The 26,570-nt window shown below is 44.0% G+C and overlaps 4 protein-coding genes across 4 annotated transcripts; 1 reads left to right on the forward strand and 3 right to left on the reverse strand.

The window, feature by feature from the left end:
- Positions 1–4,572: 4,572 nt before the first annotated feature.
- Positions 4,573–6,461, reverse strand: LOC142956607 (zona pellucida sperm-binding protein 3-like). Its single transcript, XM_076098266.1, has 9 exons — positions 6,371–6,461; positions 6,105–6,271; positions 5,936–6,024; positions 5,764–5,852; positions 5,495–5,675; positions 5,313–5,418; positions 5,141–5,226; positions 4,940–5,031; positions 4,573–4,865 (listed from the first exon to the last, which is right to left on the reverse strand). Exons 1-9 carry the CDS (start codon positions 6,435–6,437, stop codon positions 4,801–4,803), a joined length of 942 nt encoding a protein of 313 aa, XP_075954381.1. The 5' UTR covers positions 6,438–6,461; the 3' UTR covers positions 4,573–4,800.
- Positions 6,462–8,210: 1,749 nt separating this feature from the next.
- On the reverse strand, positions 8,211–10,745 carry LOC142956695 (zona pellucida sperm-binding protein 3-like). Its single transcript, XM_076098412.1, has 9 exons — positions 10,679–10,745; positions 10,411–10,595; positions 10,234–10,337; positions 10,061–10,152; positions 9,803–9,983; positions 9,607–9,712; positions 9,442–9,530; positions 8,930–9,021; positions 8,211–8,831 (listed from the first exon to the last, which is right to left on the reverse strand). The coding sequence occupies exons 1-9, from the start codon at positions 10,743–10,745 to the stop codon at positions 8,671–8,673; spliced, it is 1,077 nt and encodes a 358-aa protein (XP_075954527.1). The 3' UTR covers positions 8,211–8,670.
- A 747-nt stretch (positions 10,746–11,492) lies between these two features.
- nedd8l (NEDD8 ubiquitin like modifier, like) lies at positions 11,493–13,340 on the forward strand. The gene is made up of 4 exons (XM_076097333.1): positions 11,493–11,652; positions 12,574–12,621; positions 12,735–12,817; positions 12,927–13,340. The coding sequence occupies exons 1-4, from the start codon at positions 11,635–11,637 to the stop codon at positions 13,048–13,050; spliced, it is 273 nt and encodes a 90-aa protein (XP_075953448.1). The 5' UTR covers positions 11,493–11,634; the 3' UTR covers positions 13,051–13,340.
- Positions 13,341–13,435: 95 nt separating this feature from the next.
- Positions 13,436–26,556, reverse strand: ap1g2 (adaptor related protein complex 1 subunit gamma 2). Its single transcript, XM_076097332.1, has 21 exons — positions 25,607–26,556; positions 24,953–25,077; positions 23,822–23,963; positions 23,086–23,182; positions 22,928–23,004; positions 22,746–22,841; positions 22,310–22,390; positions 21,916–22,014; positions 21,739–21,794; positions 20,879–20,992; positions 20,155–20,295; positions 19,739–19,793; positions 19,003–19,125; positions 17,837–17,926; positions 17,505–17,632; positions 17,180–17,284; positions 16,866–17,016; positions 16,207–16,354; positions 15,848–15,999; positions 15,010–15,108; positions 13,436–14,716 (listed from the first exon to the last, which is right to left on the reverse strand). The coding sequence occupies exons 1-21, from the start codon at positions 25,901–25,903 to the stop codon at positions 14,609–14,611; spliced, it is 2,484 nt and encodes an 827-aa protein (XP_075953447.1). The 5' UTR covers positions 25,904–26,556; the 3' UTR covers positions 13,436–14,608.
- Between the last annotated feature and the right edge of the window lie 14 nt (positions 26,557–26,570).

The following is a 26,570-nucleotide window of genomic DNA, read 5'->3' on the forward strand; positions in this document are numbered from 1 at the left end:
CTCTGACACTGTGGAGGTTTTTAAGTCCTTGTTACCGGGGCACTTTTCATTAAGAAACCCTCTTTCACCTGGTGTGTGTCAACAGCCTCAGGTGCAGAGGCCATCACACTGATTGCAGCTTGGAAAGCAAGGCTGCGGTCGAATAGTCCTTTTTGCTCATAGGAAGGTTCCCAACTGAGTGAAATGACTTGGAAGTATCTAAGTGGCCGCCATGAAAAGAGCTGTTTGAATCCTCTAAATGCTAAGGAAAGGTGCTTCATTTAAACATTTAAAGTGACGCACCATTCGGCCGTCCATGAAAACAAACGATATGCTTATCTTACACAGGTTTAACAATTATACTCATACAGTCAAAAAGTAATGGGATTCATGTTGATGAATATGAATAGACAGTGACAATCCTTACGTTTAATTTCATATGTATTTATTTACTTCAAACATGTAACAAATAAATTTATTTTTTAAAGAATAAGAAATAAAATGGAAAGTACATTTTGTAAATTGTCAATGAACAAATTCACGTTCTCAATAACAAGAACCATCAGTAAAACACAAAACAAGCTAGGCCTATGATAGATTAGTAAACTGGTAAAAAGCACAATATAACTGAACCGTTGAATCTACATTATTGCAGAAAGGAAATATTGATATTGAACAGTTTCATTGATATTGCACGAGTAAATTGTCAGTTTCTACTGAAACAGTGTTGATTGTAAAGTGTGACAGCAGCAGGAAGGAAGGAGCTCCGGTTTCTCTCCTTCACACACCACGAGTGAATCAGCCTCTCAGAAAAGACGTTCTTTATATAGCCTGCATGCAGTACAGTAACAGATTTCATGGGGACATGTTTTAGTTGCGCTTTTTGTAGTCCTTCTCCGTTGTAGTTTCACTATGGCAGATCTACGTCAGTGACAGGAAACACCACAGTTGTCTTTTCCTAACTCCTCATGAATTCTCCTTTACATTTTTCCTTAACCCCATGACGTTTCCATAGAGGTCCAGGAAAAGTGGTTAGGAATAGGCGTTAGGAGGTCATTTTTGGACTTTTTGACTGCAGCCGAACTTATGATACAGACCCGTCTCATTTTGATGGGGTAAAGCTTCATCAGCTGCACGTTAGCAGGTGTCACGTTTTGTGGAAATATTTTCTCTTTACACATAAATAAGACAATATGAGGCAACGCATTTCACACATACATTTAAATATGTATCACGGCCATGAAGCAAGGTAACCAAATAACCTGGAACAATTTTTCTTTACCACCATGCCTGCAACCATGCTGCTGGTGGCATGCACTGTAAACAGTGTGAGAACTAGTTTATCTAGCAGAGTTGAATAGAAATAGATCTGCACACTAAGTAGCTCCCATTAAAATAATTCCAATGTCTATTCTCTCTGTTGATTTTATATGTAGGGCCAGTGTTTTAAAGGGCATAATGGGTTTTTTGAGGGCACAGCATTAGGCCTCAGCGCTCAGCTGAGTTCAGAGGTCTCCCAGTCGCATAGGAGCCGCAGCGCCTGTGTACTCGAGCACGCCACAGTCATGTCAGTGCCCACCTGCGGTGAAAGTTGTGCTGCAGCAGCTTCAAGAGGATACAAGGAAGTGCTTTGCGATCACCTCAAGTTCGAAGAGGCCCTCCTGATAGCGGACTTATACAGCAACTCCCTGTACCCCTACTCGGACACCATATCCTCGCTGATCAAACACTACGGTCAGCCTCACCAGCTGTCACTACAGCAAATCGCAGAGTTAATGGAGGAGCCCACCATTTGAGCAGAGGACACCGCGGGATTCAGGAGGTTCGCTCTGAGAGTCCAAGGTCTCGTCGGAATGTTGGAGCAACTGGGTGAAGACGCAGAGCTGCAGTGCGGGTCTTACGTTGCACGGCTGACGAGTAAGCTGCCCCAGGATCTCCGTGCCACCTTCCGCTGCTACCTATACCCTCGGAGGGACAGAGTCCCATCATTGATGGACTTTGCTGAGTGGCTCGAGTATGAGCTGGTAATCCAAGAAGGCGGAGACAGGCCGAAGAAGGAGTGGGACAGACACAAGTAAGGCGCAAGGAAGACTATGGCTGTGCTACATGGTGCCACCCATGACACAGCCTTCTGGGCATGTCCGACTGAAGCCCCAGCCCCCCAAGAGGCCCCGTAGAAGCCCTAAGCTTATTGTCCATATAGAGGGCCTTCACTGCAGGTGAGCTAGCTTAACACTCTTATCCAGTGAAGGGACATCAGCGTAGATATAAGCACCTCAAGAGGATCTCCCTGCAGCCCATCATTAACACCCAGCCGCTCCTCCTGACAGGCTCAGACTGTCTACACCTCGTTACGCCTATTGAGCCTGTTTGTCTCGGCCCGCCAGTAAAGACCAGGCTCGGCTGGACACTGCAGGAGCCAGTTAAGTCTCTCCAACAGTGTAGCCGCCAACAGGAGTACCTTATCCTGGCCACCACCTCCCCGGCTACTGAACTCTTCAATCAGGTCGAGAAGCTCTGGCAACTGGACACCTTACCATACAGAAGCGAGAAGCTGGTTAAGAGGTCCCGGAGAGTTGAAGAGGCCATGAACCGTCTCCACGTGAAGACAACGAGAGCGGAGGTAGTGGGAGTATGCAGAAATGCCACACCGCTGCTGCCTGTGAGTAACATGCCCACGCTCACAGCACGGCCTGAAGCTTGCCTTCCTAGTCCGCGTAGCACCGATAAGCGTCTCAGCAGAGATCCAGTGAAGGCAGAGGCTTACCGAGTCGAGATCATGAAGCTGGAGAAGGCGGGCTATATCAGCAGAACCAATCAGGAGCAGGCAAAGGAGTCCTGGTTCATTCCCCACCACAGGGTTACACACAACGGGAAGAACCGAGTTGTGTTCAACTGTTCCTTCTTCTGTAGGGACCAGAACCTGAATGAGCTGCTACTGTCAGGCCCAAACCTATGCCTCTCTTCTGGGTGTCTTGTTGCGTTTTAGAGGACATAACGTTGCCATCAGCAGTGACATAAAGGGAATGTTCCACCAGGTGAGACTGCTGCCTGAAGACCGACCTGTTGCACTTTCTCTGGCGTTACCTGCAAAGAGGCTCGAGACCCAGTGTGTACGAGTGGCAGGTCCTTACCTTCGGGACTACTTGTTCACCATGCTCTCCAGAGGAATGTGCATGATCACAGTCAGGGCTAGATCCTCTAAATCTCATGGCCAATAAAGATGGGTCTGAAGACCACATTATATCTGAGGGTAAATGAGACTGTTGCGCCTCAGATTAACAATTCAGGAGCTCCTTTTAATTGTACGGTTAAAATGTAAAGTTTATTGGGAGCCTCGAAATAGTCAACCAATTGTTGGATACTAGCGATAAGGAGACGTTATGAGGTCACAGGATGACATTTACCACATGGACATCAGGTCATAGTGTTACAAGTTTAAGCTTATGTGACTTATTTTAAGTCTGGATACCTACAGGTGCATCTCAACGAATTAGAATATCATCAGAAAGTTAATTTATTTCAGTTCACATATATAGATTCATTACACACAGGGTGATGTATTTCAAGTGTTTATTTCTTTTAATTTTGATGATTATGGGTTACAGCTAATGAAAACCCAAAATGCAGTATCTTAGAAAAGTAGAATATTGTGAATAAGTTCAATATTGTGACTCATGGTGTCTCTAATCAGCCAATGAACTCAAAACACCTGCAAAGGTTTCCTGAGCCTTTAAATGGTCCGTCTGGTTCAGAGGCGACAATCATGGGGAAGACTGACTGGACAGTTGATTTGGGGAGCCATGTCATCTGCTGGTGTTGGTCCACTGTTTTAAGTCCAAAGTCAGTGTAGCCGTCTACCAGGAAAGTTTAGAGCACTTCATGCTTCCCTCTGCTGACAATGGAGATGCTGATTTCATTTACCAGCAGGACTTGGCACCTGCTACACTGCCAAAAGTACCAATACCTGGTTTAATGACCACAGTATCACCGTGCTTCATTGGCCAGCAAACTCCTGACCTAAACCCAACAATGCAGACGAGCTGAAGGCCGCTATCAAAGCAACCTGGGCTTCCATAACAGCAGTGCCACAGGCTCATCACCTCCATTGATGCAAAAGGAGCCCCGACCAAGTATTGAGTGCATACGTACACTTCTCAGTAGGCTAACATCCATATTAAAATCTTTTTAATTAGTTTTATGTAATATTCAAATTTTCTGAGATACTGAATTTAGTTCTCATTAGCTGTAAGCCATAATCAAAATGAAATGACACTTGAAATATATCACCCTGTGTGTGATGAAGCTATGAGTTTCACTTTTTGAATTACTGAAATAAATGAACTTTGATGATATTCTGATTCATTGAGATGCACCTGTATATTTTATGATCATTACTAAGAGTTGTGATGACACGGCAACAAAACCTCAATAGATCTCGGCAGGAATTTAGTTTATTCATAAGAGACCTGCTAAAAGAAGCAGAGATCATTCACTGTATATGAAGTTGCTGACCAGATGTGCATTTCAAGCAGTTTAACCAAGAACAAGCTTTTTTTACCCAATTACACACTCAAGCTTAATAATGGGAGCCCTTTCAAGTAGATAGTTACATCTTTAATGACTTCATTATGATCTGAACTGCAAAGAGACAGGCATCAAGCTTTTAGAAGCTTACAAGACAAATCCAATTCAGATTGAAGGAGCCAGTGTGCAGGATGGATCCGTTCCTGTTGGAGAACAAAAAATTAAAAAAAAAGGTTAAGTAGTTGGAGGATGAATAGAATATACAGCGCAATGTAAAATTACCTTGAAAATACTTCAGGAATTCACATCAGTGATGGTAAGTGGCCCAAGGACAGCATTTTGTACCACACCATGCTTCCCTGTTTTAAAAAAAAGAAAAGTTTAAGTACAAATCAAAGCAGACACGTTAATATAGCAGAAGTCACGCAGATACCTGATGCTGTACTCCTGATCCTCCTGGACTTGCAGTCAGATTCACAGCAGTCACAGAGATTGCTGTATGCAGAGTTGTCCAGCAGCTCCCAGCTGAGATCGTGAGGATTGAAGGAGAGTCAGAAAGTTATTCTCAAGCAGTCCATCATACAAGTCTGATTGAACCCAGAAAACATTGTGAAATGCTAAGTGACATTTTTACCCATGCTCTTTGACATAGTGGCAGGCCTTCTTGGTGTTGTCCATACCGTTGGGATCCCAAGCCACAAGTTTACAGTGGATAAACACCTGTTGAGTGGTGAGGTTGCGAGGCACAGTTAGCTTCCAGCTTTCACAATAAAGCTCTGAATCTAAAAAAACAACATCATAGTTACCCGTTCGCCGAGACCAAACCTAAAGGCTTGAAGGGATAGATGGATCTCCGATGATTTTTGCCTTTGTTCGAATTTAGAGCTCGATACCAGACTGTCCACAAGACATCTGTGTGGTTGAGAACGGAAAAGAGTGTTACATCTTATATCTGGACAACAACAAAAAAGCAGTGACACAAGATTACCCCTTATTGGCGATTATCGGGTACAAAGTGCTCTCAGGCTGCAGCTCCGCTGTGGTAGCCGCTACGCATTCCTCAAGAAGCAGCAGCAAGGGCTGATGGGTCATCTGAGACACGCTAGCCATGATTGGGATAAAGGAGCCCAGAGGAAAGGTAGAGGATTCAGCAGGGCCTGAGAAGTCAGCTACAGGAGTAAATAGGAGAGGAGTCATTACGTTACAAGAGTCACCGTGAGAGCCGACATTTCCAGTGAGGTCATGCTTTACACCCACCATTCATGAGTCCAATGTGGAACACTAGAGCTCCTAGACCGTATGTACTGAACACTGGCTCATAAATCAGAGGGTACCAGTTATTAGGCCTGCAACACAAAACAAAAGCAATTGAGTAAAGCAACTGCTGCCATTTTACCAAACACTCTACTGTTGTAGTATGAACACCCACCTCTCATATGCACAGGCAACGGGGTAAGTGAAGTCAGGAGAGGAACTATAGGTCAGATCATTGGTGTACATCAAGTGATCCCCAGTTACCTACGAGAGAGACAAATGTCACCAAGCTGCAGGAAATACACTGGACTCAGTTTGCAGGTAAATATATATGTTTTACTCACAATTCTCCTGAAGTTACAATCGTTGACATCCACGCTGAAAACAGCCTCGGTGGCCGAGATGCTGGTGGGGAAGCAGTTACCCAGACGGAAGAGCGAGAAATCAGCCTGGGATCTGCTCTCCGTCCACACCAGCGTCACAAAATCTGGGCCGCACTTCAGCTTCATGTCTGGAAGAAGACACAACACAAAGAACTCAAGTTGCTACTCAAACAGCTTTTGTTAATGATAATCACATACCTTCGTCCACCATTTTGTTACAATATTACCTGCATATACCGACATGGCAGCGGCCAGGCTCAAAAGCAGTGCACGTTGCCAAAAGAAAGCCATCATGACTGGATGCCTGCCTCTGACACTGTGGAGGTTTTTAAGTCCTTGTTACCGGGGCACTTTTCATTAAGAAACCCTCTTTCACCTGGTGTGTGTCAACAGCCTCAGGTGCAGAGGCCTTCACACTGATTGCAGCTTGGAAAGCAGCTCATGACACAGGGTACATCCTAAGTCTCTTAATTGCATTCCCTCACTTGGGTCCTTTCCTTGCGTCTTAGTCCCTCCCACCAGGGATGCATGGAGGAAACCATGCGAGGAGAGAGGAACGAGGAAATATGTTTTAAGAGACATGAGACGTCCTTTCCTCAGTTGCGTCACGTGAAGCGACGTCTGTTTCTGATGACGGAGGATCAGCTGATCACAGCTGGATCAGCTGTCAGTCGGCTTTAACAGCTGGAGAGACTTTTGATAAGTTTGTGTCTGTTCACATGATCACTGTACTTAATAATAGTAACTAATAATACTAATAACTAATAAAGACACACAGTAATCACCACTGTAGAGGTGTTTCTCTCTGTAGTCTGTTTACAAACTGTGTTCTGTTTATAAGCTCAGGATACATTTCTACCGGCGGAATGCGATCGTCTTATTTATGAATTATTTGCGTCTGTACATTTGGAAATACAGATTGTGACGTCATTATTAAATAACCCAGAATATGATTATTGTTTTCTCTTAAATGATAAAACTCATCAAACCCGACAGTCAGGAATGAACAGCCTCACGTGACTGAATGAAATTATAATAAATTATGTAAAAGTACGTGATGTAGAAGTATCTCAGCTCTCTCTCTCTATATATTATATATGTGTGTATATATATATATATATATATATATAAAGGGTTTAGTCTCTCTGACTTTAATTGTATTCATAAAAAAAGTTATTGAGGGAAACATCAGATCATGAAAACACAAATCTTTCTATTAAATGTAGAAAGTTGTTTGTGGTCCTTTTGTTGTTCAGACTAAGATGAACATTTTTTTAACCAGATGTTGAATCAGAAAACGAATCAAATATAAACTAGAGTTTATTCTTTGATCTTCACTGTTTACATGTTGAACAAAATCTCATCAGTCCGATCGGCTGCAGCGTCCAATCACATAACTGATGAACAATGAGGGGGCGTGTCGGCCGTTAAAACACTTCCTGTAAGTCTGTTGTCGTGGGTCCTCGCTCATGGCTCCTCGGAGATCCCTCCTCTCTCCTCCCTCCTCCCTCCTCAGAGCTAAATAAGAGCTTTGGGACGGCCGTCAATATGGCGGCGCAGAACAACTTCCGGTTCAAGCGAGGAGCGAGGAGCGAGGAAACGACAATTAAGAGACTTGGGATGTACCCACAGACCCGTTTCATTTTGACGGGGTAAAGCTTGATCAGCTGCACGTTAGCAGGTGTCACGATTTGTGGAAATATTTTATTTTTACACAGACAATATGAGGTGATGCATTTCATACATTCATACATTTAAATATGTATCACGGCCATGAAGGGAGGTAGCCAAATAACCTGAAACAATTTATTTATCACCATCCCTGCAACCATGCTGCAGGTGGCATGCACTGTTAACAGTGAGAACTAGTTTATCTAGCAGAGTTGAAAACAAATAGATCTGCACACCAAGTAGCTCCCATTAAAGGAATTTCAATCTATATTGTAAGAAAATCCCTGCATGCAGGAGAGCGTGCTAGCAGATGCACACTTGGTGATTGTAGCCAAGTAGCCAGCCTGTAATTAAAGCCTCAGCAACAGCCAGAGTAAGAAAACCCCTGCAGGCTAAACTCTAATTGTTATTTTTAATAAGAATTAATAAAAAGAAGTCACACCGAGAATCGAAACAGCCAAACAATTGTTGGATACTAGTGATAAACAAGGAGACGTTATGAGGTTACAGGATGATATTTACCACATTGACATCAGACCCTAGTATCGCATGTTTAAGCTTATGTGACTTTTATATTAAGTCTGGATACCTATATTTTATTTCCCTGGAGTGGTGATGACACAGCCAAAAAACAACAATAGTTTGAGGAGTTTACACTTGGTTTATTTGTATACAGAGTTTAAACTGGATGTACAACATTTGACAATTCCAACAATCTGCAAACAGTTCAAGTTGAGATCATGTAAAGCTGATGTCACGTTAGTTAGGAGGCTGAGGTCATCTGCTTCAGTCGAGCACGATCATGGAGTCTCCGTCAGCTTAGACTGGGCCTCCTGTTGAGAACAAGTTGAGAGCTTTAGTCCGGTTTAAAGAGTTTAACCAAACCTCCAGTTTCAGAACAAAGACCATGAACCTGAGAGTAAGCTGCAGGAACAGACACGTTGTTGGCCTTCGAGTCAGACGGATCCACTATGATCAGGGGTCCCAACACAGAATGGTGACTAAAGCCGTTAGTTTCTGAGAGGAAACAATGAAATAAAGATTATGACTTCATTGAGAGAAAAAAAAAAAAAAAAAAAAAGATGAAAACACCCATGTTAGCAGAGAAGTAATACTCCATTCAAGTCCTCTTTTGGTGCGGGGCTTGCAGGTTGAGTCACAGCAGCTACAGACAGAGCTCTTAGAGGAGTCATCGAGTAGTTCCCAGCTGGAAAAGGAGCAATTGTAGAGAGGCATTGCATCACCATGTTAATACAATTTTGTAAAGCACAAAAGCCATTACATTGACTTTTTGGTCAAATACAATAACATTTGCTCCTCCGATTGCCTGTTTTAACTCAACAGGTCATGCTAAGTTTAACTGGCATTTCTTTTAATTAAGGAAACCTTGTGCAAGAAGTTAGAATAGAAATATTTGACAATCTACGATAGGTAGTTGTTTTTCTTAGAGATACGTTTATTTAACTTTCTAGTTGCATTGTTTGATGTTCATGTAAGATAAGCCAACCTCCTCCTGGCACAAGATGCATACTTGGCACACATGACATCATTGGTATCGTCTTTGAACTCTCAGCAAGAAAGCAAATAAACAGGTTTTCCAAAATTTCTAACTGTTCTCAGTCATTACCTCTCACTTTCCTTCTTGTAATGGCAGGCTTTCTTGCCAGCATCGAGAACGTCGGGATCCCATGCAATCAGTTTACAATGAATGTACACCTGAGGAGCACACGCCAGTCAAAAAAAACCAAAATAAAAATCATTTAATATTCCTTATGGCAGTTCCCCCTCTCACCTCATTTCCAAACCGTAACTGGAAGGCCTGCAGGAGAAGGGTGAGAGCAGACGACTGGTAGCGAGGGAGGAACTTGGAGTTTCCCCTCTTGCTATCTAGAAGACACCTGAAGAAATTAAAGTGTCGCTGATTAGCAATAAGACTTCACATCTGGAAAATAGTCAATAGAAAGACAAATCAGTGCATGAACACCCACCCATAATTGCTTATGATGGGGTAAACCTGGCTACCAGACAGCAGCTCTGGTGTAGTGGTCGCCACGCATTCCTCCATGAGCAGCAACAAGGGTTGATGGGACTTCTGCTCCACTGCCGCCCATATTGGCATGAAGGAGCCCAGGGTGAAAACATTGGTCTTTGATATATGCGTTAATTGATCTGTAGTGAAAAAATAAAAATGCTTAGAGTGTCCCCTTGAGTAAGCCCATGTTGCATTTGGTAGTGCAAGAACTCACCATTGAGCAGCGCCATGTGGAACACTAGACTGCCTCGGCCTTCAGAAACACCTGCACCAGGGTTCAGGAAAGGTGGAACCCATCCTGCGGGTCTGAAATATAACGGGAGCATTTTCTCAGCTCACATTTCAGCTTTAAAAGTGGAATTTTGATTCTTGAAAAATACCTCCTACCTTTTATAAACACACTCGATGGGATACACATAGGCAGCCGGTTTTGACCTTGGTTGTGGCCGGTAAGTCAGCTCATTTCTATAGAAGAGATTTTTTCCTTTCATCTGTAGAAAAACAGCTTGTTGAGATACTCGAGAGGCTGAGAGGAATTTTAGTTGAATGGACCTTTTGCATTACCTGTCTTTTGAATTTGCAGTCAGCAAAACCGTAGTTGAACTCTGCTTCGCCCTCTCCGCTGGGCAGGACATTGAAACCAGAGGCCATGCAGGTTCCAAGGAAGAGACGCGCTGCATACGGCACCAGCTCCGCGTTGATCTTCCATGTGATTTTTATCGAGTCTTTCGCACAGACAACTTTGATCTCTGCAAACAAACCACTTATGGTTCCAGTTTCAGTACACAAACAACTTACAGAAGGTTGAAACATTACCGCGTGCAACAAATACCTGCATTGGCAACAGTTGTTGCAAAAACTGCCAAGATGATCACACCTAGGTAGAGATGAGTCCCCATGACTGAATGATACAAAGCCCAGTGGAACTGACACTATTTGTAGTCTCCCTGTCCAATTAGCTGAATGATTAACATGTGTGAGAGCAGGGCGACTCTACAATTTATATTGTAGAGTATTCATTTAGACAATTCCTAAATGCAGAGGTGGACTTGATCAACTATTTTACCCAAGCAATTCAAAATAATATGTATTTATGCGCTCATTTTAGTTTACGCCTCCACTTTGAGAGGCAAATTTTGTCATTTATTTGTATTTCATTTCTGTTCACTCTACTGTATTTGTTTTGACTGGTTGTTATTTACTTCACAGATTCATATTTTACATAAAGAAAACAAGTTTATAAAACAATAGTTAAAATTAGCTCCACCTCGACTAACTACAACATGAAAATGCTTAGATGTTGCTGCATCAGTTATAATGACCCAATCATGTAAAATCAGTGTACTTTTGTTTTGCCATAAATATTTTCATACTTTTAGGCCCGTTTGAGTAATATTCTTAATAATGTTAAACTATTTATATATGCATACATATATATATATATATACATACATATATACATACATATATATATATATATATATATATATATAAATTACAGCTTGATGTTGCATACATATGTTTTCTTCTGTTAAGGATGTAAATATTTCTGTCCATATGAAAGCTGCTGTGAGTTTAGAAAGAGCTGATTTGATTTGATATGAGAGCGGAACCATTTTCCGTGTGGTTGGACGCCGTCACGTCCGGAGGATTTAGCTGTGTACACAGGAAGTAAATTCAAGTCAGCCTGGGACAAGTAGGTTGTAATTTGCCAGTATACCAAGGGTTTTCGTCAGTACACAGAAACATTTCATATCATTTGGAACTGTAGTATATCGGTTATTCAAGATGTTGATCAAAGTTAAGGTAAGAACATTGTTTCATCCACGCTCGCGCTTCTCCGCTGGCTCGTAGCTGCTGTTGTTTGGTAGCGCGCTAACACCAATGACCACTTCAATTTATCTTTGGACCAGGGAGTAATTTATTATATTCTAATCTCATTCTATGCGTAAAAACTTTGAATGTCGGCCTGGTTTTTAGCTCAACTGTCTCTTGACGTGCCGCTCTTTGGGTAACGCTAGTACGTGTCGCCATTCAGTAGCTAGCTAAGTTATTTGATAGCATGCTAACCTAAATGCAATCAGAAAGCAGGTTAGCCAACTCCTTGGCCGGTGTAACAACAACAACATGTGTGCCCCTTGAGATTCTGTGACGCGTGATAAATTAGTCCCCTACAGCTGTTACTACTGACCCACAACGTTATGCTACTGCTAGGGCTGGGACCATTCATCTCTTACACTATCTACGTGTTGATCGACAGAAAGATAATGGATCAATCATTTGAGGGGGATTATTACACATAATGCAAAACATTCTCTGAATCTAACTTCGCCATTGTGGAGTTATATCCTTGTAAATTATATATCTAGTGTTTGGTCGGACGAAACAAGACGTTTGACGACGTCACTTTGGGCTCTGGTAAATTGTGTCACGCATTTTTTCCCCTCCTGTTTTGTAAACTAACAATAAACGTGACTCTATAAATAGAAAAACTATTGTATTGATGAATCAATAGTGAAAACATTCATAGATGCATCCCTAACTGTCAGAGATATCCTTATCTAAATATCCCCAATGGCCCCCCTCATGTTTAACATTTGCAGTAGTAATATAGGTCAAAAATCTGATGGGTCACGGAATTTTGTGTAACTCGTACTCGTACAGGTTGTGTGTGTGTTCCAGACACCATGCTGGTGTTGATGTGATCATGTGAACGTTTTGTTTCAGACTCTCACTGGAAAGGAAATAGAGATCGACATAGAGCCCACAGACAAGGTGAAATACAAATGTCTATAAGATTTAAAAACACACTCGTTTGTATAGCGTGGGTTGACTCTGAAGGCGCCGTATCGTTTCTAAATGTCTTGTTTTTTTTTGTGTGAATGAAGGTGGAGCGGATTAAAGAAAGGGTGGAGGAGAAGGAAGGGATCCCCCCACAGCAACAGAGACTCATCTACAGCGGCAAACAGATGTGAGTTCCCCTACCAGGCGAACTATCTCGCTCTGTAGTCGCACAGCGAGACGCTCCTGTTTCTCAGCCATTTCTTTTTCTCAACCATCTTGTGCCCTCTCGCTCTCAGGAATGATGAGAAGACGGCTGCAGACTACAAGATCCAGGGAGGCTCGGTGCTCCATCTTGTGCTGGCGCTAAGAGGCGGCTCGACGCCGCACAGGCCCTGCATACGCCGCTCCTCTTTGTCATGAGTCGCTGTTGTTGCGTTGGGGCCAGCCGAGGGCCAACGCTGTAGGTGTCCGTCACCGTCTAACCATGTTTCAGCACAGAGATCTGAAATCCCCACGCAAAGAAAATATAATCAACCAACAACGGCAACAAGAAGAAGAAGAAAAAAAAAGACGTTCCTGATTCCTTTGTAGATGTTTTTTTTTGTAAACCCACATTGGCTTTCTGAGTTTGACCAGTTGATGCAGGCTCCCATGCAGTACAGAAGAAAAACACTGTGGTTTTTTTGCTTGTGAATAAATGCTGAAGTTGAGTGAAGCGTTGTCCTCTAACGCACACATACACACACACACACACACACACACACACACACACACACACATTCTGAGCACAGAAACAAGACGCCGCTGAGGATTCTGAAAACTGATTTGTTTTTTAATTTAGAAAATGATGCAAAACAGAAGATAGTAAGACAATTTACGTAACTGACTGAGTACACCTTATTTTCTTTACAGCTTAGTGAAGGTAGTAATCTGAAACAGTTTGGTAGAGATGAAAATCCATTTAGAGCACCATTGCTGGAGTGTTTTTAACAGAGGTCTGTGATCAAGAGACGAGTCATCACGTTACTGATGCGATACACCGGCTCCATCTAAACAGTGTTTTCCTTCTACAACAAAGGGTTGTATTAAGAGTGTTCCAAAGATGTATCATCTAATTGTGCTTACATACTTAAAATCTGAAATATACATCTTGTACCGCTATACACAGTCTCCAGAAAATAAAATAACTCCGGAGCCTCTGTAAACAATAGACAGGGAGAAACTGGTAGGCAGAAGCTAGCTTGAATGGTAATGATAAAAACCAAATCTAGTTACATATTTTTGTACATGAGAAAAAGCTCAAAGCTGGAGGGGATGAAAGGCACAGGAGAACTAATTAGGAGGATTCTCTGAGCTGTTCGGCTGAATGAGGCAGGAAAAAATATGCAACGCATGAGGCTGTGTTTAAAATCCGACACCCATCAATCTCAAATTCACATCCCGTCGTTTCCCAGTAAAATCAAGTGTACCGGATTAGAGCATTTCATAATAGTAATGGTTCATTAGTAAGTGATTAGCTGCTTTTCAACAAGGTGAGGCTGGTAAAGGAAATCACTTTAAAAGGGAATAAACACGAGTGCTATGGGAGGACACTTGGTTGTAAAAATACATCTTCATGAAGTTAAATAACTACAATCAGCTGTAGTAGTTGAAACAAAAAAGAACCTGGATGGTACAAAGTTCTACGGGCAGAAAACTCATTACTTCATATTTTAGTATATTATAAGGGCACATTCCAAACTCTTTGCCATATTAAATAACACCATCAGTCACATTTACACTTGGACTCCAGAGGAGGAGTTCATGTGAAAGAAAAGTGTTCTTCAAAACAAAATCAGGAATTTCAGAAGCAGCAGCTTGGATGTTTTAGTGTAGAGGGTGTGACAGCAGAAAAAAAAAAACGTGGTCAGTGAGGGGCGATGCCTGCTGACTCATCCACAGGCTGTTGTCATAGTCCCGTGTGAGGGAATGTCCGCTGTCAGTGGCCGGCGGCATCGAGTCCGGGGAACGAGTCGATCTGGACCGTGTCCTGAAAGGCCGATGCTTGGCGGGTGTAAGATATGCGGACCCTCATCTTCAGGTTCACCTGGAGGAGGAATGAGGATTTAGTAGAACTGGCTCTGGGAGCAAGAAGACTAGATTAGGAACTGGCTGATGGCGCGCACACACACACACACATGAGGTGTTGTTACTGCCAAATACAACAACAGGTTTGTGGGAGTTTATGTGACAGTTTGGAGATAAAGTGTGAAGATTGTAATGTTCTAATTTTCCAAACTGATCCAATGTTATTTTCTCCCCTGCTGGGTCACACTCCTGATTGTCCTGACGAATGGGAATCATAGTTTTGTGTCCGTGTGTGTGTGTTGTCAAACGCACCTTGTTTGGGTTGTTGAGGACCACCATCTGGATCACCTTCGCTGTGCCTCGTGCAGGAAGATAGTCCCCACTGGGAGCCTTCATGTGTAACTGGACACTCTGGTAGGAGGGAGGGGGGGGGGGGGGGACAATGTAAACAATGAGGGGGGGGGTTAGCTTGTCAAGCTATGTGAGGGCATGAACCACCATGGATAGAGAACCAGATCTGTGCGCTATTAGTGCGTGAATAGAATACGTTAGCGAGTGGCCCAACACTTAGTGGCCACATACATACACATGTCTATATCACTAGTTGAAATGGACGCTATGAACACGAGCTTTTGTGATCCGTCCAGTGGTAGTTAATACATTTAATAGCTTGCAGCTATAGACGCCGCCTGTGTCTCGGTTTAACGAGTGACCGTGTTAACTGGTGACCATCAGCCTAATGCATCCGTGGTTGCTCGTAGTGACGGCAGATGTTGGAAACCTGGTTCCTTGTAAAAGCCTTCGATCACTTTTAAATACATACCCATCTGTGTTTTACTATCTATGCCAACCATTTACGCAAGTTACAATGAGCAACCGCGGACGCATTTGACGTAAAAGGCACCAGTTAACACGGTCACTTGTTAAACTGAAACATCTGTTTGCTGTGAAATGGTTGTGGTCCTCTCTCTGACGTCTGTGGAACTTGTGTCCGCTGTACAGAAAATGCAACAAGCAGACATTTTGATGCTGGTGACGGTCTTAATTCAACGTTTAAAGCTTGATAGCTCGTCTGGATGGCTGGGGGGGGGGGGCACTTCCATTGGCAGCATGCACGTGTGTGTGTTTTATCACAGGAAGTGAGACAAACCTTGGGCACCGCAGCCTGCAGGGTGAAGCTGCTGATGTCTGAGTCGGTGGAGTTGGAGGCTGTCAGTGTGACCGTCAGGCCCGTGTCTGACTGTTTCTCACAGCTTAGTGTCAAAGTCACGCCGCCTTTCTCATACACCGGCACCGTGGGAGCTACGGAAAAACAGACGTTATAAAACGGTGCATTAGTTTAAATAAACCAATAAAATAAAAATAAACATCAAAACAGGGGGAGATTATCTGTTGGTTCCAGTCCCCCAAACTTTGCATTCTCTAGTTTCATGTTCAAAATCAGTTCCTCTTTGGTGCTCCTTTCGGTCTAAACTAGTGTGTGTGTGTGTGTGTGTCTGAGGGTCACACCTGGTGCGAGCAGTGCAGGCTCTAACCCTCCCAGCAGATCCAGGAGGTCTCCTCCGGCAGTGCTGGCTGCGTTGATGGACAGGCCGGGTGCTGGGCTGGGCTGCAGAGTCTCCTCAGAGCCGCCCAGCAGGTCCAGGAGATCACACACCTGAGGAGAAACCCACAGACGGGAGGAGGACATGAGAACACGTTGCTCCGTATATTCAGAGCAAATACTTGTAAGGACAGGAAGGCCGTGTGAACGTTATTTGAATGCACCCATATCTGAACGCTAACTGAACAACAAACATACTCGTGAAACCAGAAAAAAGAAAAAGGACACCAGTGAACAGCTTTTGAGATGAAACTTCTGTGCCTTTAAGTTGAAAAGTCTACATTTTGCATGGTGTCTACTTTTTCTTACTTTTAGTACAAGCTGTATGTACTGTTGCATGTAGTATGCATTCCATTGGGATATTCTACTTCCTAATAACAGGGCCCCTTGAACTTCGACCCTCTTGCTCATATATCTGCAGCGCACTGAATTGTGGGTCGGAATAGCCAGAAAAGCATGCTGGCTTGCATACTGCAAAAAGCAACAGAATGTGGTAGAACATCCTGGTATTTTTGGTCTACTGCATTCGACACACTATGTGTGTATCTGTGCCGACGTGTTGTACCTGGTTAGCAGGCTGCTGCGGCAGCAGCGGCAGCTCTCCCTGCTTGATTTTGGCTGTCGGGATGTCCCTGATGGCCTCCCCTGTGAACTCTCCGTTGGTATGACCCGGGGAGTTCTTCTCGATCACAGGCATCCTCTCCAGCACTGCTGCCCTGCAGAGAGAGGGAACATGTCAGCTCTCTGAGGCCAGAAAGAAAAGAGCTGCTTCTACCGTCGCTAAAACTGTAAACGCAATGTAGACGAAAATAGTTCTACTTCTAGTTTTCCAGGGGGAAAAAACAACAGAAACATAGTGTTGACTTCTTCATTGCATACCTCATGTGGTCATATTTTTTGAACAGAGCATTGTATTCAACTGCCCTCTGCTGGAGCTCCACATCTATACAGCTGCCGTAGATGCTGACGATGCTTCTGATGCGACTGGCAGGGGTGAAGTGAAGAAGACAAGCAGTTAGAGGACTACTGAGACATTACTGCAACTCGGACTGTGACCGTGTGTTAGACCCTTGAAGCTCTTTGTCCAATCCTCAGTCCTAAACTTAAACCGGTGCTGACAACTATACGAGTTATACGCCAAATAAATCAAATAAATCCGTCAGACTTTAAACCGGCCACAGCGGCCTGTTCCTGTGTTTCTTACTCCACGTTGTCCGTGATCCGCGTGCTCAGTTTCATGGTGGCGGTGAGAGCAAAGCCTCTGGTCGCCGGCGACGACATGTGCGACTGCAGGACCGTTTCCAAGGCGTCCAGGGCGTCGTCCTCGGTGACCTGATGGAGAGACGCCGTCACTACAGGGTCTGAAAATGACATCTCTTTTTTTTCAAGATAAAACCAGAACTAGGGATACAAATGGCACGTTGTAGCCTCTGCTGAATGATGAAGAGGATTTGAGAGGACCTGAGAAGTGTTTCTTTGAGTCCTACCTGAGCACTACTACTGGTATTGTCTGATTCTATAGAGCTGTGTGGGTACCTGAACAGGCTCGGTCTCCTGACAGTCTCCTCTCAGCAGCAGGTCTCCATACTCTCCGATACACCAGCACGCCACCTGCACCAGCGATTGCTGCACACACACAAAATGTTACACTCACACAACTACGTATCCACAAAACACACATTGTGGAAAGAACATTTTCAGAAAGTAATGCTTTCACTTTTGGGGGGGATTGGCTTGCTGGTCAGCATAGCAGTTTGAAACATCAGAGTCACATTCTCTTTGTGGTGGAAGACGGGAAACTGCACCACACTGCAGAGGAGTACATGGCTGCTCATCCGACTTGGTTCCAAAAATAAACCTGGCTGCATCAGCCGATTTTAAACTGAGAGCCTTGCTATTATTCTCAGACCAGCTCTGCCTGCTTCCACACTGGCACAGACATTTCTTCCAATGAAAACGTGTGAACATCTCTCGTGCTTTGCATATTGTGTTGCGTTAAAAAATGATCTTCAATACCCCTCTGATATTTACACAAGAATGGATATTAACCAAAGGGACTTCTGTCTAAAAACTCAAATAAATGTTAAGATGTTATGCAAAATTGTAATTGTCTAGCTTAACTGTGACATTGATTCACATGTTGCCGCGCTGATCTCAGACCAGTTGTAGCATCATGTTCTAAATATAACTTTGATTGTCTTATAGACAAAAGATATCTTCAGGATCCGAGATGCGGTCAAAGGCAGGAAACATGAGAGTCTGAGCTCTGCACGTTCTTCACGTTTCATTGGTAGCTTTTCTTCTCTGAAGTGTGAAGTTTGTTGGCAAGGTTACTAGTGAGGTCAAGTTTGTTCTTCCAACAAACAATTCTGTTTCCTGTGGTTGCATTTGTTTTAATTTGCTTGAAAACAGAACTGCATTCTTGTATTTATGCTACTTAAATGGCACTTCAATGAACTGAGGTACTAAAATATAAAATAACCTTTTACAGTAATCTTTCTATGACGAATCTAATCTCACTTTATCGTTGTTTGTTGTTTGATAAGGGATCAGCAGGGAGAAACCCAGAGACGGATGTTATGGATTATGTTGTTTTAATTCACTGAATGAGTAAACTGACCAACAAAACAATCGGCCTAAAACTATGAAGTGTTTCTTTAAGAGCAGGAAATGCCCAGACACACACACACACACACACACACCTGAGAGATGTCCGTGAGCAGAGCGCGGTAGAGCTTGTGGACGGTGTAACAGTGCAGCTCTGAGGCGTTGGTGATGAGCTGGATCAAGTTGGGCACCGTCTCGTCTCTCACGTCGCCCCCTGCCTGGAAGAGCAACAGTGTGTGTCTCACACACACACACACACACACACACACACACACACACACACACACACACACACAATTAGCGAGACAGCTGGCCCATGTATTTGGGTCGCCCTACATTCCCTCCCAGACACAATGACCTCACTTGGAGACTTCCATCACAGTTTGTTTACATTATAAAGGACATTAACCGATAGAGTTCAAGCTTTCATTAACGCTACCTCTCCACCATTACCCTTTCTGTACACTCCAACCTTTTCAGATAGAACAGTGCAAAAGGATTAGCGTTAGCATTAGCTTTTACATCAATGTCATTTATTCCCTTTCCCAAATGGAGCACAAAATGAAAAGTACAAATGGAGGAGCATTAGTACAGGATTAATGGCCTGTTCAGGAGCTGGGGCTGAACGTATGAAAGTTTGTACAGAGGACCAACACACTGTTTTCTGCTAAATGTATTGTTTACATAAATGTATATTTAGTATCCCACAGCATACACGTGGCCCCTGGTGTCTACACTAACCCATGGTGCGTTAATGACGGCAGTGGACGACCTAAAATGAGTCGTGAGTGAGAGAAACCCATGTGAGAGAGTGGCTCGGGCTGTATTTACCGTGATGAGGACATGCAGCATGGTGTCAATGTGCCAGCGCTGGGAGGGAGCATACCTGACAGAGACAGAGACACACACACACACACACACACTCAGTGGTGCTTGAGGTTGAGTCAGACACACACACACACACAAATCTATCTGCAAATCCATCCACAGAAACGAAGTGCATCAAGAGGTAGAGTGTGTAGAGCAGAAACACAGGACTATTCATCGTCTCAGAGCCACTTAAAGAGACAGGGTGGGACATGAAGCCACACATATACAGAAGCACAGAGACTTTTCTTCTTTTTTTTTTTTACTGACAGCCTAAACACTTCAACAGCTGCGTCACATTAAGTGTATTCACATGCACATGAGTGTGCGTGTGCTCCCATGCGTGCGTGGGTGTCCGTGCGTGTTGCCGTGTCACTCACCTCTCTGCGGCGTTGAAGATGCCGCTGGCAGCATGCGACCTGAGCTCAGGGGGGCAGGAGGAGAGGAAGAGGAGCAGCTCCTTCATCATGGAGCGGATGTTGGAGGCCGACACCAGCGCCAGGGAGAGCTCCAACGAGCGGCTGGAGAGGATTAAACGTCGGTCAGTCTGTATGCAGCCTACGTACCGGCCCTTTAAAAAACGAGAGTCTGGTGCCGTTTCTCTCTTAATTAAAAATCTAAATTTAGACTGCTGCTCCTTCTGTGTCGACGCAGCCGAGGCCAGCGTGCTCTCGACTGACCGGACGTAGCGGTGCAGTTCAGCGGGTACAGAAAATGTTCAATCCCTCTGCATCCATCGACATCCACAATGTCGTGCTGTTGGAGCAGGAAGACGCTCCCGTGTCAATAGAACCCACTCTGCTGACGTGCTGTTGAGCAACACACTGACCTGTTAGTGGCCACAGGTTGCCGTCTGGTATTTGAACTTCCTGATGATCATGTGAGGAGAAGCTACCCACAGGGATCAATTAGGTATTGGTTAGGTATAGGTTACATACTTCTAGAGAGCTTTCCTACATTTAGGAAGATTAATTGATTCCCACTTCAAAACTAACTGATCCCATCTGAACAAAACATTTGAAAAAACACAAATTAGGGGGTGACTTTGGAAAAGCACGAGTGTCAAGTCCACTGAACATCTGTGACGTAACGGCTGAAAGTTACCGCTTGACGGACGCGTCCTGGTCCTTCAGGCAGTCCACTATGGTTCCCCGGTGGCGCTGCACTGCATTGTGGTCCGTCCCAACGATCTTTTGAAGAGACGTCATGGCAATGTACCTGGACACAAATATAGAACAGCCAGATATGAAAAGGTGTCATGTTTTCAGCTTCATACTGCATTATGGTTGAAGAGCAGTGTAGCAGAAAATATTCAACAAATAAAAAGCTTTCACAAAATGATTTCTGACCGTCGGCTAACAATCGAGAGCAACTGTCGGGGCGCTGTGTAAACTTCACTTTTTCAACTCGGCGAGATCAATAATTCATCTTTCCACTTGAAATGTCCCACGGACTGTTCAAATATTCATGTTTGCACAGGAGACACGTTATCTATCCAGGCAGGTCCCGCAGGAATAAAAGCCGTCCTATTACTGTCACACGGCCACAGAGAGACTCAGGGGCCCTGCAGGTAAAACACACAGGCTCACCTGTCCACACAACCCTATTCCAAAAAGAAGAAGAGCATAACAAAACCCCAAAAAGGAACCTGTAACACGTCTCCACACTGTCTGATGATAAAATGACAGGGCCCCAAAATTGAGAGATCAGCATGAACAGACAAAACAGCGGTCTTCTGTTGTGGCTCTGGGGGAACGACTCCGGGGAAAGTGATTAGTGGGCTCAGACTGATAGCAGCCTGTTGGGAGGTTTCTCTCTCTGGCTGCAATGAGTTTGCCCTTGGCCTTGTGGAATGGGGGGGGGGGGGTCAAATGAGGCTGAGAGGAAGGAGGGAAGGACTGAGGGAAGAGGTGACAAGAGAACGAGACGCGGGAATGTGGAGGAGGAAGGAAAGCAACACTAACCGAATGTTCCTGTCGTTGTTCAGGAGGAATCTTCCCAGGATGTTCACAGCCAGAACCTGGAGCGCAAGTGAAATGAAGCGTATGTTTTGTATGCATTCATACAGTAATTAGGTAACACAACACATCCCTGTGTATGAAGGCGGTTAAACACGGTGAGGAGTGCTGCTAGTCTCTCACCCTGAGGCCGCTCTCTGACTTGATGTCCAGCACGGTGAGAACAGTCTCATACAGCACCGCGTTGCCCACAGTCTTAGTGCTGTCAGTGTTGGTCGCCACCTGTACGGCAAGTCAAACACACATGCATGCATGTATTTGTAACAGGTACCAAAGATCTGTGACAGTTTGTTTTTGAATAAAGAATATTTTTTGCTTCGACAGAAGTGATTCAAGCTCTTAAATTTGCTGATTTTAACACTCAGTTTGGGGTAAATCTTTACAGAGGAAGACACTCTCGCACACAGGAAGTGTTTGTTTGGAATAAAAAAAGAAAAAACTGAGTGTGGGACTGGGTAGAAATGTAAAAATTACAAAAAAGATACATTTTCACTATTTCTGAAGGTGAACATTGTACCTGTGCTAGCAGGTCGTTCATTGCGTCACTGGCTCCTTCGTTGTTGCGGCCGAGGATTCTCAGCAGCCTCAAGATGCGCACCTGAGGACGGAGACCGGAGAGAGGGAACAGACGGACTACAAGTTACTTTGGTGCACGGCATCAGCGAAAACGGCTGGAAGGGAGATACGTCTGTGTGTGTGTGTGTGAGAGAAAGAAAGAAACTGAAAGTAAGAACAATATAAACTATTTATTAGTTAGTCCGTACTTATTTAAGACTGAATCTGAGCCATTAAGAGAGGAGAGTGATAATGATTTATTACAACAGATAAGACGTCTCCGATGTTATTGAAGTGCTTTTGCTCTATAATCAATGTGAAGTACCCATTGAACTTAATTAACCTAATTAAATCGAGAGATATGATGCTGCAAAACGATCCCACGAGTCCAGACTGACCTGCAGGAAGGGATCGCTGATTCCTGACACGTCGTGTTCTGGAGAATAACCCGAAAGGACCAGACCTTTCATGATCTGAACCAGATCCGGTACCGTCTGTAAATACATGACGCAAACACATGACAGCATACACGGAGAGATACCGAACTCATCAGATGTGTGTGTGTGTGTGTCCATCTTACCTTTCTGAACCGCTCCAGTGTTTCTGGATTGCGCTCACACAGCTCAATGATGAGCACCACGGCACCGTGCAACACACCTGGGGAGAAATGGGAGTAATGGTTGGAAAACAGTGTTTGAGAGGAAAGCTCCAAGGTGCGAGTCATTTAGATCCACTCACCGTGGTTCTTCTCAGAGAGGAGCGAGCGAGCGGCGGGCGCAAAAAGCTCCCCCAGCTCGTGGACTTTTCTCACGATGTGAACAGCACAGAGAGCAGCCTGGAAGAAGAGCGGAGCACTTCATCAGCACCGTTACATCATTAGTACATTGAGAGTTTCTCCTGCTGATGAAAGATTCAAATGTGTGGTTAACAATTGTTTTAAACTGGATGAACATCATCCCCAACGCTAGAAATGAGCAGGACTTAAACTATGTTTAGGTCATATTGTTTCTGAGAGAAGAGGCCCAACATTGCCTCTTAAATACAAAAATGAATTCTTCTTACATTGTATTAAAGGGTAACTTTGGTATTTTTCAACCTGGACCAAGTTCTTTGTGTCTAGGTGACTAATGGGGACAAGATTTGTTGTTAATTAGTCCAGTATTGAGGGAGCACACAGCAGAAGGCAGTCGCTAAATGGAGAGCGATAAGTAAGAAAAGTGTTTTATTTCTCTGTAGTCAGCATTTTGACATTTTCGGTTCCCTCGTCTCAAAGTGTTTCAGAATGAGCTTTTGGTTCGATGCCTGAAATAAGGTCTGTGTCTAACACACTAAACGTCATCACACCGACTAGTCCGCCTTTATCTTAGTGGTGGTGACGTGAGGTGATGTGAGCGAGGAGTAGTTCATAGTAGTAATGTGAATATTGTTACAGCCTACTGGAGAAACAAACTAAAACTAGCTGTGAGGTCCCCACCTTCTTCTTGATGTAGGAGTTGGATGCTCGGAGCAGCCGGTCGATCTCTGGTGCCAGATCTCTGCACATCTCAGCTGAGCCCATACAGGCCAGCGTGCACAGAGCCAGAGACTGCACATACTGGTTACTGTGGGCTAGGTCACTGGAAAACAAACACGCAAGGGAGAAAAACACAGAAAGGACGACGGTGAGAGCAAGAATGTTGGACTGAAATCATACAAGAAACATCCTCCTCTCTGTACACTATCTGACTTACTCAGAACACCAGTCCTTGTTCGTTTACTAGTAGTCTTACAGAATTAAACACATACCACGGAACACTTGGTAACAAGTTATTTAACCCCCTCATTTAGCATTTATAAGATGTATATAAACGGCTTATAATATGCTACTACACTGTATGGTATAGTATGACGATATACGGCTATTTTAAGTGTTTACTTGTCAACAACTATAACTCCTCACATGAAGTGTCCATAACTGGTGTAAACAGAGATAATGCATGCTTGATAAATGACTATATCGTATATGATTACAGCTATGTTATACTGTGTTATCCAACGTTCATTATTGGTTATACACCTGCAGCAGATGCTTTATGTGAGGAGTTAAAAATCTTGACATGTTAATGAATGCGTAAAAGTTTCCTTTTTTTGACAACAACTCTATTTTAATGCATTATAAGCCATTTATTAAATGATTATTAAACAAGCGCTCCACCAGCTATTTTGCATTGTACTTCGATAGCAATATAAGATGAACAGTTTTTTAATCAATGCAGCAGAACCAGAGATATCGTCTTTTTTAATTGCATGCACTCTTCTCCCTTGTCAAAACCTGGCACCTACATTACCCACAATGCAACTCAACCACCAATAGTTTGGTTGGAGATTCGGGTGTGTTATGTCAGTAGCTGCTACTGTAGCCTCGAGCTTCTAGCTCAGCGACCTCACTTTTTTTTCATTTTCCTTCAGCCACAACAAACGTTGACTCACGTGACATCACTTGAGGCAATTTACAAGACACACTGGGGTTCCCCTTTAATTGTATATGAACGCTAAATACGGAGGTTAAAATAAAACCTTTTCCGAAAATGTAACTACTAGTTATTTTTAAACGTGTTTTCCTTACTTCTTGATGGAGTTGGTGATGAGCAAGCTGGCATCCTGCTTCTCATCCAGCAGCATCATGGCTCCGAGGTATCCCACACGCTTCTCGCTGTAGCGAGGGCTGGCTATCATCCGAACACACTCCATCTAGTAGGAAGAGCAACAACACCCCCTTTAAATGTCAAGTGACTCGAGAGACTGACACAACTGATAACACCGGGGCCGGGGCCGGTGCCGGAGTGGAGGTCAGCTTCAGAGCAGCAGCCCTGAGAGCTGAGAGGGATTTAGAGACCCAGTTTTTTTTTTATTTTGACATGGGTTTACAATGCTGCAGACTTTGCTTGAGGGAATTAACCAGAATTCAAAGTCTGAAAAAAAGCGAGAAGTGCAAGTTTACAGAGCAGTAACATTACTAATATCATCATAGCTTATTATAGTCAGCATGTAATGCCACAATGTGCTGCCTCTCTATGTGTGCCCAGCTCCATCACGCACTCACACATATATAATGTCTGTGTGGGATCACGGCTCAGGACATAGTGGTTGCACACTGGGACTGGTCCACTCAGCGAAGACTTGAGACCCAGACCCTCCAGCTGCGTGATGGTTTCCTCACCCCTGCTGACCCCCCTTAACACAAGCAAACCCATGACGGGCATTAGCGAAAGCTCCTCACCTGACCAAAGTGAGCGGGGTAGCCCAACATGTGCACGTAGAGCAGCTTGGCCAGGTTGTGCGATCGCCCCCCGTTGTCCGCTTGTCTGAACTGCGCCCGGATGGCCGCGCACTCCCTCTGGATGACACCTCGCTCCTCACACTGCGTCCTCGCTGACCTGATGGCCCGGATCATCTCCTGCAGGGGTACTGATGGAGACATGGCTGTGTGCGTGCGCGTGTGTGTGTGTGTGTGTGTGAGAGAGTAGATGGGAGGATGTATGTGTGTTGGTATGTGTGCATGTGGTGTCGTGGACATATTAAATTACAAAAAATATATTAGCAGAATAATTAAAACAAACTACTTTACTATGCAGAGTTGCACAGTTCAATTCCACTTCCTGGTACTGAAAAGCCCCCCAGGTGTGTGACGTTACGGTAATGACAAAGCTGTTACTACACTATAATAACTACACTTTTATCTTTAGAGCTGTGCTGTCACTACAACACACAACTTAAGCGTGTATTTGTTTTAAAAACTGCTCAAACTACTTCAACTACGTTTCAAGTGTGGTAAACTCGACTATCGCTCCTGGTGACATATTGTTGCACACAGCGTCATTCACTCCTTACATTCATTGTTCTACCTCTAAATGACTAATTTACGTGGTGAGAATACATTAACACGTATATTTAAGTTAGCATGACGCCCGATGATGACCGCATAGAGCTAACCTTGCAGATGCTGTCAAGCCTGCTCAGTGAGGGACTGTCGAGCGACAGAGCTAGCGGAGCTAGCATGGCAGTCTGTTCATGTGAACGGCTGCAGCTCCACAATAACAACGTACCTCTACACTGTACGGAGAGTCGCCAGTATTTAAAAAAGTAAACCGGTTCAACCGAACCCCCTCCAATACACGGCAGCAGTCAGTTGGCTGGAATCCCAAATACTGTGTATCCATATAGTGTCAATGGATCCAAAAACA

The sequence above is a fragment of the Anarhichas minor genome, unplaced genomic scaffold (genome assembly GCF_050575085.1).
Source record: "Anarhichas minor isolate MPS153535 unplaced genomic scaffold, ASM5057508v1 ptg000024l, whole genome shotgun sequence".
Classification (NCBI taxonomy): Eukaryota; Metazoa; Chordata; class Actinopteri; order Perciformes; family Anarhichadidae; genus Anarhichas; species Anarhichas minor.